The sequence below is a fragment of the Caretta caretta genome, chromosome 5, assembly GCF_965140235.1.
Source record: "Caretta caretta isolate rCarCar2 chromosome 5, rCarCar1.hap1, whole genome shotgun sequence".
NCBI lineage: Eukaryota > Metazoa > Chordata > Testudines > Cheloniidae > Caretta > Caretta caretta.
The window spans coordinates 132,062,959-132,079,504 of NC_134210.1; the positions used below are offsets into that span (position 1 = coordinate 132,062,959).

At 39.9% G+C, this 16,546-nt stretch overlaps 1 protein-coding gene across 15 annotated transcripts in view; it reads right to left on the reverse strand.

The window, feature by feature from the left end:
* NRG1 (neuregulin 1) overlaps positions 1–16,546 on the reverse strand; it is a 763,523-nt gene that overhangs the window by 22,286 nt on the left and 724,691 nt on the right. For 11 of the 15 annotated variants that reach the window (XR_007356891.2, XM_048851616.2, XM_048851621.2 and 8 more), the window contains 2 exons: positions 7,501–7,559; positions 796–819 (listed from right to left, as the gene is read on the reverse strand). Coding sequence is in view for 14 of the 15 variants with exons in the window: in XM_048851616.2 (XP_048707573.1) it covers positions 796–819; positions 7,501–7,559 (83 nt within the window). In the remaining variant the exon portion in view is untranslated. Of the gene's footprint in view, positions 1–795; positions 820–7,500; positions 7,560–8,183; positions 8,252–16,546 lie in introns of all 15 variants that reach the window. The other 4 variants (XM_075128908.1, XM_075128907.1, XM_048851613.2 and 1 more) reach the window with 2 other exon arrangements.

A 16,546-nucleotide genomic window follows, 5' to 3' on the forward strand; every position in this document is an offset into this window, starting at 1 on the left:
AATTTTAGGAAATTCCAAATTATAATGAATTACATTAAATTTAGCTTCATTTTAATAATTCAGCCAGTTCAAGAGACGTTTCACCTCCTGCAAAACATTAGTCATATGAGCAAGGACTACTCATTTAAAGGGTTTGTAAGATCAGGCTCTAATCCTTATATTTACTGCACCATGGTGAAAATGGTACCTATTGTCAGTGCTTTTGCCCTTGCATAGTTTGGATTTATTATTGGATAGATTGAGCCCATTTTGTAAACTTGAGTATCTGAAGGGAGGCTTGTAAGCTCTTACTCAAGTATCTAAATACCTACTGCAGGCAATTAAGTGCTGATTTAGGCACCTAAATATGGATTTAGTCACTCAATTTTACTTTGAAAACTGAGCTCAATATTGCTTATTTTGTTGCAAAATTTAAGTGGCTATATTATCTTCTTGACTTTTTTTAAAGACAGTCCATTAGCCACTATGCTTAATTAATTCAGTTGGCTTTTCCAAAACCCAGCCACACCAAAAGATAACTAATGCTAATGTAACAAGTGTTTAAGGCCATCTGACAGAAAAGTCAAGTATGGCGACTTCAAGGCTAATGTATATGAAGTCTGGAGATTTAAAGTATCCTATGTTAACATTCTAGTGAGTTAATCACAACTAGGAAGTCGACAAAGGTTATTGTTATAGCTGTATGATCCCTTCTAAAGCGTAAAGAAATTGGTTAGAAATTGAAGGAGGGGGAAAAAAGGTTTTAATCTCTCAGGCTCTAAAATCTGCAGGCTAAAAGGAATGATTGGTCCATACCCATAAATTCAATCCCAAGATGCTCTGCCAATGCAGAAAGTTGACAAAAAAGAAAGAAAAGGGAAAAAGTTTCAGAAAAGAGCAATACACTGTACTCAAAAACAAATTACACATGAATATTACGGCTGTTCTGTGTCTGCACACTGAAACAGGACGAGTGGCGTGTGGTTAACAGGGCAGTGCTCAGATAAGCGCCTGTAAGCTTGCGGGTCAATAACGGTTGTATCAAAGGTGTTACACACCAGAATAGGAATATGGCATTTGCACGGGCACAATGCAGTGAACACAGCAGTTAACCCTTAAAGATCTTACTGAGAGGTAATGGAAGTGTGGTTAGGTGGTGATGCTTGAAATAGTTTATTTTTAATCACTGACAATTATAGTCTATGGAGTCCTTACATTGAGCTGAATTACCCCTGCCAGAGAGAGGATTTAGGGGGTGCTTACCCCCAGTTCCTGAAAACGGTGATTCTGGTGGGAGACACTGCCATTCTTGTTGTTTAGGGGCAACTTCATCCTGACCATTACTATTTTGTTTGATGGGAACAGATATCTGCCACAGAATGGGCCCTCGTCAGCTTCTCAGATGGCTTGAATCAGCACAGCTCCAGTGACTGCAAGGGCGTTCCACACCCACTTACACTAGCTGAGGATCTGACCCCGTGTCCTTAGGCCACGCAGCCCCTGCAGAATCCTCCCTTGGTGGCCAGCCATGCGTCCAAAGGAAAAACCCAGACTTGTGGGAGGATGTTTGTGTGTGGGGTGGGGGAGCTGTCGCTCTGATAAAATCAATAGTCTAATCTGGCATTCCACAGCCAGCACCAGTGGGGAACGCAAATTTCTCCGTGGCTGCATATTCTGGGAGACCCATGTAATTTCCATGGGTAGAGGAGGTTGTTTTCTTGTTCCCTTTGTAGAACTAAAAAATGCTGGATAAAATCCTAGCTCCACTGGCATCAATGGCAAAATTCCAATGGGCTTCAATGGGACCAGGATATCACTACTCTGTGCTTTGGCTAACTGGGTTGCATAACAAAGTTATCCATCAAAATCCAACAAATATAGGTTTCTCTTCCCATTGGGTGACACTTCAACCAGATTAGCTTTCGCTTCCTAAATTTTTTGTTTATTATGAAGTTTAGAACCTGACCCTAATTTTCTACGGAAGTAGATATTCAATTAGCTTACACAGATTGGGGAGAGTGAAGTGCACAATTCTTTCCTTGCCTATCGGTAACATTTTAAGGGTTAACTAAATTGGAATCCATCCAGATTTCTTTCTTAGGAGCTGGTACTACATGCCGAGGTGAACACTGCTAACAATACACATTAGTTGCATAGAAAGCTTGGTTAAATCTTCAATAAAATTAGTGACATGCTCATGCATATATATTACTGCATTTATGTTGTTTTATAGGTAAGACTGCTAGTCCGGTTCTAATTTAATTTGAACAGAAGTCATTCATATCATGCAGCTTCTTTTTCAAATAATTCACTGGAAATTGGTCCTTAAAACGGGAACATACTCTGGTCATAAGTCCTAAAAAGAAACCATGCTGAGGAAACATGCAGCGCTCATTCTGATCCTAGACAGCATAATTTATCTTTGCTATTCGGAGCGTCAGTCTCTTTTTGATTAAAAGAAAGCAGAGTACCCCGACACTTAATTTTATAAAGCGCTTATTACATTGTATCCATTCCCATTTCATGTTGTTGTCTCATATTCAACAGATGCAATATGCTTCCTGTTGAATTTCTGCCCGTGTGTTTTAAAAAGAAACACAAAGATTATTTTAAATAGTTAAGTTCCATTGTAAATGTGATTTCATGTTGGGCAAACTTTAAAACACATAGTTTAAGGGTAAAATTTTCAAAAGTGACTTAGGAGGGTAAGACCCATTTTCAAAAGTGACTTAGGGCCAGATTATTATAGGTATTTAAGTGTCTAGCTCCCATGGATTTTAATGGGAGTTAGGTGCCTAAATACCTTTACAAATCTGGGCCACAGGAACTTAGTAGCCTCGGTCCCATTGAATCTCTACTAAAATGCTTTTGAAAATTTGTGTTCTTAAGGCAGTTTTGAAAATGTGACCCCAAGTCTAATTTAAATTTGAGAAGACAGTAAATGTTCACTTTTGAGTGATCCTGCCCATCATATAAACGTCGAATAGTTTGCTACGCTCCAGAGCATTGGTCAGGCAATTTAGATTGAAAAAAAAAATGTGGCCTTTGACTTTCATCTTGGGGTGAGATGAAGAATAAAATTTTCAAACGTGCCTAACTTAGGAGCCTGAGTTCCACAAAATGTCAGTAGGACCTAGGTGCCTACATAACTTAACCACTTTTGAAAATTTTACCTGAAAACTTCTAATACCTCGGTAGCCAGGGTTCTATTTTGGAAATTTGTATGATCTTAGAGCAAATCTGCCAACTGTAAATTTCAAAACCTAAAATATAATTTATGTGTAAAAACTGAAAAGTGAGGGAGTTACTGTACAGCAATCAGCAAGTCCAGTGACAGCTGGAGTTGTCACTACAGTATGTCAGAACTTAATCAAACCTTGCCCATCATCCCCTGTAATTTATTGGCCAGACAAATCTCAAGGTTACATGACAGAAGAGTCTCATAATTTTCATAACAAATTATTCAACCATGAAAAAAAATGATCACCAAGCCTGATAAGGCTAAAATTGACCAAATTTAATAAGTGATGTGTATTGCAGGTCTTACCTTCAGGACTACAGGTTTCTTTCCCACATTTAGTCCCTTCTGCCACTCTAATGCATTTTATGGGAGTGTGTGCGTGTGTATATGTGCACATACACACAAATCATACATACCCCCCATGCAGATGTACCATACAATCTACTGAGAGACTCACAATTAAACTTACAGCCATGCAAGGGGTCCTCAAACCACCAGGGACAGGATAAAAGGAGAAGATGTTTACCTGTGCTTATGTTCTAGAGCTACCTGTCCCATGCTGACTGAGCACTGTGGATGTAACCTGAATCCCTGGGGAATATATTTTCACTAGTTCTGCATACATTCCCTTTAGACCTTCTCCTGACCACCAGGAATGAATCCTCTCCCCATCTGGCATGGCAGATGAAGACAGTAGATTGTACTTGGGTTTTGCCGCTAGGGTCCCAATTAAAGGGTGCTCTAGGGACTCCCAGATTTTTCACAGGTTCATAGATTCCAAGGCCAGAAGGGACCAATGTAATAATCTAGTCTGACCTCCTGGCCACAGAACTTCGCCAAACTAATCCCTGGAGCAGATCTTTTAGGAAAAACAGCCAGTCTCTGCTTGAACCAGATCTTGCACCAGTCATTAACTGTCAGTTTTATAACAAATTGTGCATCTTATTCCCCTTCCCTCACGATGGTAGGAAATTTTGTCCACTTGCAATCCTGATGGTAAATTTTGCAATACACGAAACCTGTCAATTGTCATGTTGCAGTGCAAGGCCCTTTAACCACGATAGAGCATGCTCATGAAGCTGGAAGCGAATGACCTTGCCAACATCCGTGGTGTAAAATGCTTCTACAATGTTTCCTCCTCTACTTAAAGGAAGGAAAAACTATTTCTATGGGGGAAGGTGCCTTAACTAAGATACCTATGAAAAATACCTCTCTTTTCAGTGCAGTATGAGGAGTACAATATTCTTAGAGATATCTTTTTGTTTGAACACCTGCATATGTTGAGTCCAGTCCAGGGCTCCGTATCTAGACAACCTCTTACTGGGGTATGTGGGGTATGCTAAGGATGGGATTTTCAAAAGCACTCAGCATTGGCTTCGCTCTGCTCCCGCTGACAGTCAAACTCCTTCTGACTGCAGCCACAGCGGAACGAGGCCAATGCTTTTAAATATCCCACCTTTTAAGCTGAATATTAACAACAGAAAAATGACATTAGGATTTTAATCCATAGGTCTTTGTATGGAGCCACATTGAACCATCCGCTTCAAAGCAAACGTGCCCCTTGAAATCAATGAGGACTTCTGCTTGAAATTGGATGGCGCAATCTAGCTTCCATTTTTTTCTTTTTCTATTGGTGCTTGCTTTGTTTAACATCTGATTTGCTCAATGTGCTTACCTGACTAAACTTAATTAAATCAATTGCTCAGTATGTGGGATACAGCATAAGCTCTTGCCTTTCAGCCCCAGATATAATGTTAGAATGATTCTTCGGATCAGGCAAAGTTCTCTTTTTAATTGTATGGCTTGACCTATACGTGGCTGTAAAACAAATGTAATAGAAATGCTTCTTTATTGATTTTTCTGGCTACGTTGAAATGGGCTCTCCCTGGTCTACTTCCAGAAGTGTCATTTTAAGATTTGTAGCATCTTAAGAAATGCCACTTTATGCTTCAGATCTACTGTATATAGAAAATGGTAGAATAAAATAAATAGGCTAGATTTTCAAAGTAGCCCAAGGTAGGTAGATAGGTGCTCTACACCCACTGAATTTCAATGGGGTTGTCAAAAATACCTCAGTGATTTAAAGACAGGCGTTCCATAGGCTTGTGCTCCTCAGTCCCTCGGAGTATTTCTGCACAACAAAAAGCCCCACAACAGTGAGTCTCAGAGTCTGGGTCACTCTTGGGCTTCTGTTGTGGGGGCTAAAAATTGCAGTGTAGACGTTTGGACTCAGGGCTCCGAGATCCTCCTCCATTGCCGGATTTCAGAGCTCCAGTCCAAGTGGGAAGTCAACATTGCTATTTTCAGCACTGGAGCGCAAGACCCAACAGCCCGAGTCAGCTGACCTGGGCTCTGAGACTCGCGGCCTCTGTTTTCTTTTTTTTTTGCAGTGTAGACATATCATACCTGTAGGTGCCTAACCCCCCAAGGGAGTCGTGAGGATCTGGATCTTAGGTGCTTTTGAAAATCATGGCCTTTTTGAAAAACCCAATGACTTGTTTAAAAATCCCAAGCATAGTTAGAAAAATTAAAAACAAATGAGAAAAAAACCCCAAATATATTATTTTTCTGTGTGGAAAAAATGAACTTGTGGTTCATGTCTGAGTCTCCATTTGAATTAATTTTGGAAAAGTGTAATTTAGCCTTTGCACTACTTTTTTTAAAAATAAATGTTGTAACACTTGTTAAAAGCACAGAAAATTTGGTTTTCAAAATAATAAATTAATGTTCATAATTACAAATCTAATACTCAGGTACAAAAGGACTGCACAGCCTAGAAAGGTATTTTAGTCTTTTGGTTGATACATGTAAGAGGCATTTTAAAAATTACTCACACTAATAAACCTTTTAAAATGCAGTGTAAAATAAATACTAGAATGCTGTGCAGTCGAATCGCCTGCCATTGTCCTGGGGATTTACCAGGGTAACTCCCATGATAGACAATATGAATTATGTATGTACATTCTTTGTTCACTGATGTAAGAGAAGACCTATGTCTCTATTAGGGCTCCAAAATGTCCAGTGTGTGCTAACAGCTTTTTAGCCTATGTACTAATGGAAATCTAAACTGAGCAATCATGCAGTCTCTGAAATCTTTCAATGCTAGTGAGTGATCCATCAAAAATAGTTCATATAGAACTGCCCTTACATCATAATGCAGTGGAACGCCAGCAAAAATTAATTATGAATAGCGAATGTGCATTAAAAATGTAAACCCCAGGCAATTTCCCTCCATTTTACATCTGACTTGGTTATATCTGAAGGCACAAAATAAATATGCAACGTACTTCGCACTTTCTCACTATTAAATAATAATTAATAGTTAACAAGACCATCCAAGAGGAAGTTTATGAAACTATGTCTCTAAGGCCCCAGTCCTACAGTGTGTGTGTGTGTGTGTGTGTGTCCAAAGGAGTCTACATGGCACATTTCTTCAGCCATTTAATCTGCCTCTGAAATATTTGATCTTTTGCACCTGTCCCCCATAAATAAGAAATGTCAATCAGCATCATTTAGGTCCCCTTCCCCCCTTCTCTTTCTTCATGTAATTTTCTTCCTACTGAAATGTAAAATGTTTGGATAATAAAGGAAAAAAAGCCCTCACTCCTGTTTGAGTGTATTCATTTGATACACCTGGAGCATGTAAACTTTTATTTTCCAAGGCAATTTATGTATATCCCTTTTGTTTGGAAGGTTACTATCTTTATAAAGATTTTATAAAGCGATTGCTGTTTTAGTGCTGGGATTTATTTCTTTTAGCAAATAAAAAGCGAGACTTTTAAATGACAGGTTTCAGAGTAGCTGCCGTGTTAGTCTGTAGCTGCAAAAAGAAAAGGAGGACTTGTGGCACCTTAGAGACTAACAAATTTATTTGAGCATAAGCTTTCGTGAGCAAGTGAGCTGTAGCTCACGAAAGCTTATGCTCAAATAAATTTGTTTAGTCTCTAAGATGCCACAAGTCCTCTTTTTCTTTTTTTGAGACTTTTAAATGTATCTTTGAACTTCTTGTCAGCTACAACTCCGTAGGACGTCATTCAATATTAATTTCAGAACGCTCCTAAGTCTCAAATGCCTAAACATCAATGCCAACAAATCCAACAGAGTACTGCAATTGCTTTTGTTATCATTTTCATGCAACAAGCAGAGGCAATCAATATTAGGCCTCAGGCAATAAATCTAGTTACAGGTAAAAAAAATCGGAGGAAAGATGCAGCGACAAAGAAGCAGCACTGACTAAGCATGCTCCTATTGAGGCAGAGACAGAAAGGAAGTGGACGTACTGTAGAAGCTGGCCATTACGTAGTTTTGGCAGCGATCACCAGTAAATTCATTTGGGCACCTGAGAGGAAAAACAAAAAAAATGGTAGAGAAAACAGAGAAAAGAGAAGAGGTGAATATACACTAAGAAAGAAGCTCCTTCAGTGTGAACTGATTTGACTTGGTGAGTTCACCTTCAGAAACTGAATCTTGGTTTAGCATGTCAAAATGGCTCAAGATGTTGAGAGCAGCCCACTTGCTTTGCAGAAGCCCCAAACCAATCGAGATCACAGTATATTTCAGGATGCAAAAAATTCACCATTCCAAATTTCCAAATCGCTTTTGTAAAGTAGTATTCGCAAGGCAGCTAGGAAATGAAATCTGTACAACATTCATCTCAGTCTACATATTCCTTTAGGGTAACAATTTGCAGCATTTCACCAACCAAGAAAGTTGGCAGAGTGAAACAACAGCAACAAAATTCTGCAGAGGATGAAAAGGATCCAGTTAAAAAAAAAAAAAGTCACACAAACTAGGAACATTTTTGACGCGATAATGCCATGGTGTACAGATTAATAATTAAGAGATTCAAGCCATAATCAGAATCAAAGGATGCCAATTCCAGCTGAACTGTGAAAACACCAAGTAATAGTGATTGTGTTGCTGTAGTTGGGGAGAAAGCAAAGTTCAGATTATTTTAACATACTTTCTTGGTTTTGGATTTTCATGGGCAGAGTGTCAGTACATCTTGCTCCAGTGAATCCAGGTTGGCACCTAAAGGGCAAAAATGTGATAAGCAATAGAACACCAAAACCACTGAACTATCAGACTGATAATTTTTTTCCTATGGAACATGGAAAGTCTCTAAATGACTTCAGGGGGCCAGAAACTAATGAAAAAATATAATGAAAGAAAAAATGTGTCCTCGGAGAATTATCATTGTGTAAAATTAAAAAAAAAATTTATTCAAGAAAATCTGTGCAGTTTTAAAAAAAGTCAGCTCTAGTACAAATGGACTGCTCATTGTTCCTTCCTGAGACACTGATTACGGAACCACACCAAATTTTCCCAATTAACGACACGGTGTTGGACAATAATTTTACATCCTTGCCTTCAACAATCATGTATATTGCAGGACCTATGGAAAGTCTACAGACTTTGCTGTTTCTTTAATAGCACGTTCTACCTTCAAGCTCATGCTTTTCTTTCTTTCTTTTTTTTTAAACACAGCTTTGTTCAAGGCAGCAGTTATGGTTAAACGTATTTGAGAAATGGAAAAGAGGTAGACCAAAAAACAACAAGCAGGGAGGTAGATATAAGTAGCCTCCTCTCATCTCATCTCATGAAGCACACATCATAAGCCTTGGAAAAATGCAACATGAATTCAACTTTGGTTGTAACGAGGAACGTCTCTCCCCCATGTTGTCCATGACCTCCTTTCTGCAGCTGCGGCCAGCTTTTCCTTCTTCCTCATTCTCCTGGACCTCAGTGCAGCTTTTGACATTGCGTGGGACTTCATTCTGTAAGGCCGGCATAGCTACGCAGGCTTCTCTGGTTTCCTTAGAACATGATTCTGATGGTCCTCTTATGGAGTCCCACAGGGCCATCTGCTTTTCTCCTACCTATTCACTCCATTCTCAGTGTTCTACTAAGTTATCTGCCTTTTACCGTCATGCTAAATCAAGTTATGTTGACACATTTAAATTAAGTTATATTTATGTCAAGTTATGCTTTATTCTGTTTGTTTCTAAAGCACTTCATGAGCTTGCTCCAGCCTGCTTCTGGTCTCTCTCTCTCTAATTCTGGCCTCCCATTTGTACCTTCTTGCAATCTAAATTCAAGAGCATTCTGCTCTGCAGCTGCATTCATCTAGAACAGTCTTCCTGTACCTCTTCAACCCATATCAGATTTTCAGCTGCACTGAAATCTCATTTCTCCCTTGCCTGGCTTTTTAAAGTTCTCTCTCCCTTTGCTCACTATTATCTGTGGCATTAATTAACAATAAGGATATTAACACACTGCACTTACATAGTAGTTGTATTTTTTAACCTTGTAAAGTGTTTTGGAATTTCATACAGAACATACGATACAAGATAAGCAGTGTTAAATACAAATGGATGCATCTTTGTCCAGATGCATTGCACAAGATTTACTTTCTTTCAATACAGGTACATTTTGAGCGTCTGAAGAGGTTTTTTCTAAACCGATTGCTGTAGAGATGAATCTGTTTATCAAAGGAACAGATTTTAAGCTTTCCAAAGCACGGATCCTGTCTTCTGATGTATTTGTATAGCCTTAGCACATTAGGACCCTGATTCCAACAGGGATCCTTGAGCACTACCATAGATAAATTCAATAAAGAATGAAATAATAAAGACAGAGGAAGGTTATGCCACTGGGCAGGGAAGTAGGTTGAATTTGGATTTGTATTAGCAAACTGGAAGAAACAAAACTGCAATAGAGTGTTTTATCCTGTTAATTTAATTCTTATTTTACACTAGGCTTTTACTGTTAAGTACCCATCCTCGTAGTAGTAGTAATGATACCGTGTTCTTCTACAGTGCTTTTTATCACTAAATCTCAGACTAAGGGCCGTTCATGCCTATCCTGGATTCCCATCTCCTGACTCAGGCCAAACTTCAAATGATGTCTATGAGCATTTTGCTGATTAAAAGGCTCAGGATCAGGCCCACAGTCACTGGCCTCTGGGGTCCGCTTGCTCCTTGTTCTATTCCTGTTGTCAGCAATGGGTGCAGCTGCATTGGTGTTGGCAATAATTTACATGCTAGTGCATTTCCAGTCTGATCGGGGTCAGGCTTCTTGACACAGCACTGGAAAACAATTTAGCTGTGTTTATACTGACACTTAAACTGTTGTCAACACTGGTGCAGTTGCCAACCATTGCAAACAAGGGATAAAGACTGGCCCAGTGTGGACAGAGGGTCGGATGACCATTTCCACTTCTGATTATTCGTGCATGTGAAAGGCATTTTATTGCGGACAACCAAAATTCAGTGCAGATTACAATTCTGCCTGTCAAACTGTCTCCTCTGGATTATACATGTATGAACAGGCAATATTTGAAAGTACCTTCTTATATTGTAATTTCTCCAATACTGTCACTAGTCATCACTCTCTTTTTTGGTTACCCACATAGCATTTTCAATTCTTTCCTTTTCTATATATGGGCCAGTGTCCACGCTCAGTTACATCAGTGTAAATCAGAATAAGGCCAATGAAGATAAGAGCTGCTCTGGATTTACAGTGGTATAACCGAGAAATTACTCTGGGCCTGTATCTTCTCTACTGGCTAATTAGAGGCTATACCAACTATTTATTAAAGAAATTGGATGGCTTAAATCATCAGGACCACAGCCTTTTCCTTGATCCGATAAAAGAATAATCATAGAATCATAGCATATCAGGGTTGGAAGGGACTTCAGGAGGTCATCTAGTCCAACCCCCTGCTCAAAGCAGGGCCAATCCCCAATTAAATCATCCCGGCCAGGGCTTTGTCAAGCCTGACCTTAAAAACTTCTAAGGAAGGAGACTCTACCACCTTCCTAGGTAACGCATTCCAGTGTTTCACCACCCTCCTAGTGAAAAAGTTTTTCCTAATATCCAACCTAAATCTCCCCCACTGCAACTTGAGACCATTACTCCTTGTCCTGTCCTCTTCTACCACTGAGAATAGTCTAGAACCATCCTCTCTGGAACCACCTCTCAGGTAGTTGAAAGCAGCTATCAAATCCCCCCTCATTCTTCTCTTCTGCAGACTAAACAATCCCAGTTCCCTCAGCCTCTCCTCATAACTCATGTGTTCCAGACCCCTAATCATTTTTGTTGTCCTTCGCTGGACTCTCTCCAATTTATCCACATCCTTCTTGTAGTGTGGGGCCCAAAACTGGACACAGTACTCCAGATGAGGCCTCACCAATGTCGAATAGAGGGGAACGATCACGTCCCTCGATCTGCTCGCTATGCCCCTACTTATACATCCCAAAATGCCATTGGCCTTCTTGGCAACAAGGGCACACTGCTGACTCATATCCAGCTTCTCGTCCACTGTCACCCCTAGGTCCTTTTCCGCAGAAGTGCTGCCTAGCCATTCGGTCCCTAGTCTGTAGCGGTGCATTGGGTTCTTCCGTCCTAAGTGCAGGACCCTGCACTTATCCTTATTGAACCTCATCAGATTTCTTTTGGCCCAATCCTCCAATTTGTCTAGGTCCCTCTGTATCCTATCCCTGCCCTCCAGCGTATCTACCACTCTAAAAGTTTTTCTAGTCCCTGATGATTTCTGTGTTTAGTGATTTTTAAGTTTGTAAAACGACTAGTCTCCATGTTTTGACTAACTGTACATATTAATAGAAAAGATCAAGAACAAGTCTCTTTACTATAAGCTAATATGTAGTACAGGTAGGTAGCACAGGAATATGTTATCAATATTTACATGAATCACTGTAAGAACTGTGCCTTTAATTGCTTAGTTCAGAACTGTTAACACTATCCTGCCTCTTGACCCACTCAGACTTGGCAAACCTTTCAGTTAGCACTGTAATAAGCTTACCTTTTTTCCCCTCAATTAACAGTTTTCTGGATCATCACATTAATTAATTCCTACTCAACCCATTCCATTTGCAAACAAGGATATAGACAATTATAAAAATAAGAAATTCATTCTTTTGTTGTTAAGCAAAGTCAAGTAATGTCTCTGCTAGAAAGAAGCACTGTTTTCAACCACCGAAGCTGTAGCATAAAATCACTTTGAGGGAATAACAGCAGCAAAGGCAACACAAATTGTGTGGTGTGTTACTAAGGAAATATCAAATTAGCGTAATCAAAAATGGGTTATGGAAAGACTGTTCAAAACAGGGCTTGAAAAAACACGAAGAATACTATATAGAGTCTTCTCCAAATAAAAGAGATCTGCTAACCACTCTCCTTTTCACAATACGGTTAAAATACCACATGGTCTGGCACTATTAGACTTCGGGTAAAATTTTCAAAAGCACCTCCGTGACTGAGAAGCCTAAGGCGTGGGCTACACCTAAACATTATATTGCCTTCGTTACATTGCCCGGGGCTGCACAAAATGTTGCGCCCTGTGCAACACAGTCAGGTTGAACTAAGCTCCATTATGGAGAAGGTTCGGTCAGCGGAAGAATTCTTCCATCACCCTAGCTACTGCCTCTCGGAGAGGTGGAGTAACTACAGCGATGGAAAAACCTGTTTCCTCGATGAAGGACGCATCCAAGGTAAGGCGTGACAGCAGCATGCCCTGTCGCTATGATACCGTAGTATAAACGTGAGTCCCATTTCCAGAAGTGATGTAGGCACTTAGAAGCCTACGTTTATGCCTGCACTGCTCTCAGAGGTGTGACTGCCACTTGTAGACATACCAGCCTAGCTTTAATCTAGCTAGCAGGCTAAAAATAGAGGCGAAGACCTGGTGATGCACAAGGCTGCCTGGGATTGCAGGTGTGTACTCGCGTTGCTAGCCCACGCCAGGGTCTGTGCCACCCTGTCTTCACTGCTATAGTTAGCCAGGCTACCTAGCTGAAAGCTAGTGTGGGTATGCCTACTCAAGCTGCAGTCACATCTCTGATTGCACAGTAGGCATACCCTATGTCTTACTGAAAGCAAATGGGTACGTCTATAGTGGAAGAAAAGACCCATGGCATGGACATGGCTGGCTCAGGCTCACGGGGCTCAGGCTGTGGTGGCTAAAAATTGCTGTGTAGATATTTGGGCTTGGGCTGGAGCCTGGGCTTTGGGACCCTTTCCCCTTGTGGAGTCCCAGAGCTGGGCTCCAGTCTGAGCCCAGTGAACTCAAACCGGGTGGCCCTGGCCAGCCATGGGTGTTCCATTGCTGTGTAGACATATCCAATGAGGTGAAGGCTTCCAAGGCCCAGATACTCAAAGGTGTGTAGGCGTCTAGCTCCCATGGGACTTATGCACCTAAATACCTCTGAGGACCTGGGTCCAGGTGCCTAAATCACTTTTCAAAATGACTCCTTTCTCATTTAGGCACTTTTAAAAGTTTTACCCAATGTCTCATTAAAAAAACCCTCCAAACCCTCTTTTTTTGACTGAGATTATTCTGTTTAGTCCAGGATTGTAATTAGATTACACAAAAGAGAAATGTATACAACACTGTGCCACTGTAGATGTTGCTATATGCAACATTTCAGGTACAGTACATTGTAGAAACATACACATCTCAGAAATAAATCCAGGTAACTAACAAACAATCAATTCGCTCAAAATTTATACTAGTATCAGTGAAAACAAAATGTGACACAGTGTTAATTATTATACCTTCAGTTTTTTGGAGATCACTTTTGATTACACAACTTCTGACTTTAGCAATAGGAGACAGATTCACGGGGGGCTTACATGACCAGAGACATTGCCTGGAAAATTCCATGGTTGTTGTGCATCTGAGTCACATTTTTTGATTCGTGTTAAAAACAATTTAGAACAATGAGGCTCATGCTTTAAAAATTTTGTTTTTGCTCTCAACAGATGGAGCATATGGAAAATGTGAACTTGCTACCAAGGCAGAAACATGAAGAGCAAGTACCATCTTTCAAGTTTTTTGATTCCATGGGCACATTCTGGAAAAAGATTTGTTATCACAGTAGAAGGAAGCAATGTGTCCTTGACAGATATTTGTTTTAACAGACACTTAAAAATAGACATCCCTATCTTTAACCATGCAAGAAAATAATGCTACTTTGTTTCTTCAGATTTGCAGTATGTACCCAATAAAACACAATTCAGATTCTCATGTCACTGTATCGCAGAGACATTTGTCTTGTTTTGTTACAGTATAAACAGCTTCAGGGCTGGTAAATATCAAAGAGACATAGCAGAAGCATTGCAAACTAGTTGTGAGCTTAGCTCTCCTTTACAGTGAGCTCCCTTTCCACTGCTTTAGTATAAATAAAAATCAGATCCTGTGATTTTACATTGTAATGACTTCTCCAGATATTTCTTTTGCCACCCAGAAAAGTGCCCTGCACAAATTTTAGGAAGTTATTTTTGTTTTCACTCTGATTCTAGATTTAACACTTATTTCTTTTCTACATCAGAAAAAATAATTTAAGAGGGCCTGGTACATTTAACATAAAATAAAATTACAATAATAAAGTGCAAACACTGTCAGATCTGGCTATTTCAAAAAGTGTCTTGAAATACACTGAAAAAGAGGTGACTCTAAATTCAACAGAGCAATACCAACGAATAGTAAAAATGTTCTGCACGCAGCAAACGTGTTACGCGCACAGCCATGGGGGCTGCTATGAAAAGTTCTGAAGGGGGTACGAGGAGGAAATGAAGAGGTGGAAGCACTGGAGCTGGTTTCTGGTAGGTTCCCAGGGGTGTAGTATTAAAATTGGGTCATCCTGCACTGCTCGGTTACGATGATCATGTAATTTTAGTGCAATTGTCCCAAAACAAAGTTGGTGCTTTTACTTTAAAGAAAATGGTTATAAACAGCAATAGAATAAATAGTCATGATTCCAGCAGCTTGGGAATTCGTGACAAAACAAATCTGGTTAATTGCAGGTAAGATCCACAGAAAAAGGCAAAACTGAAGTGAACAGAAAGTGTTTCACTAGAGTGCAGCCAGTATTTCCTGGAAGCAATTTCTATCTTCTCCTTTCCATGTGAAAGCAAGGTATCTCTCCACCCGCACTTTACATGAGGTTGCAGAAGAGCAATTATTGGGTTTTGATTTTTAGCCTTTATAAGACTGAAAATTCATGTGATTACACCAGATTGTGTATCTTACTGAATAGCTTCTGCTGCCTCTCTTGAAAATGCTAATATGCTTACAGAGAAAAGTTCCCTTAAGGTTCAGTTCTTCAGGATACTGAATGCCACGTGCTGAAGTCAGTGAGAATTCAGAGCACCCAGTTGCATCTGGCTCTGGTCTGTGATCAGCACCACTGCAGCATCCAAAGGTACCTGTTGTACAATGTGCTATGGCAAGATGCAAAGCTTCAGCCACAGCAACTGAATTTATACTTTTCAGAGGGGTAGCCGTGTTAGTCTGCTCCTCGTTGTTTGTATTTATCCTGGGTCTTCTGCAGAATAATGGGCTGGTGGAGGCTATAATTTGGTCTTGTTTGTGACAGCAAAACTAGGCCTCGATTCAAGAAGGGTGCTCAGGCACGCATTTCAAGCTAAGAATGTGCTTGAGTGAATTCCTGAATATGGATCAATGTTAGCACATCCTTAAGTGCTTTCCCGAATCAAGGCTCTGTGTCTAAAACACTGACATCCACTGATGAGTTCAGATGGCAATCTACATTGCTTATTATGAAATGTGCATTTAACAAAGTAATAACTCCTGTTATTAATTTGACCTCATTAGACCCGGCGACTTTGTAGTCACCTAACTTCAAAACAAAACATTTTCTGGCAGCACTAAGTTTTCTAAATAATATTTTAATTGATCTTTAATAAGTCATTTGTTTTACTACAACATGTTAATAAAAATTAACTACTGTATGTGCTATACTGTATGCATGTGCTATATCAGACATAGTTATTCCACAATGTATCTTTTCATTATTTGGGGTATATTTAATCAGTGATACCTGTCCTCTAAGATCTAACAGCCACGATTTCAAATAATAGTTATCTCAGGGTATCCATATGCCAGCTGGGCACATAGCACTATCTGTATTATGAAACCATCTGTGGAGTTTTAATAACTATTGTGTGAGCTATCTATAGGCTTGGCTTCATTGCAACAGTGAGTACACTTGAGTTATTCCACTAGTCTAGACTAGCCTCTCAGATGAGACCAACCACACTATGAAACAACACTCCAGCTACAAAGAGTGATGGGATTAGCGGCACAGTGATTGGATTAGCAGTTGATGAGTTGTTGTAACTCGAGCTATTGCATCCCCACTGCATTATTAGCTCAAGGGTGTCAAGTGGCTTCTCTGCTCTGGGCCAGAGCTAGAGAGATTAAAGCTAGTTTGGGTATGTTTACATGAGCAATCACACACCATGATTGTAGCATCGACAAACCCCAAGTGTCAGCACCACTCA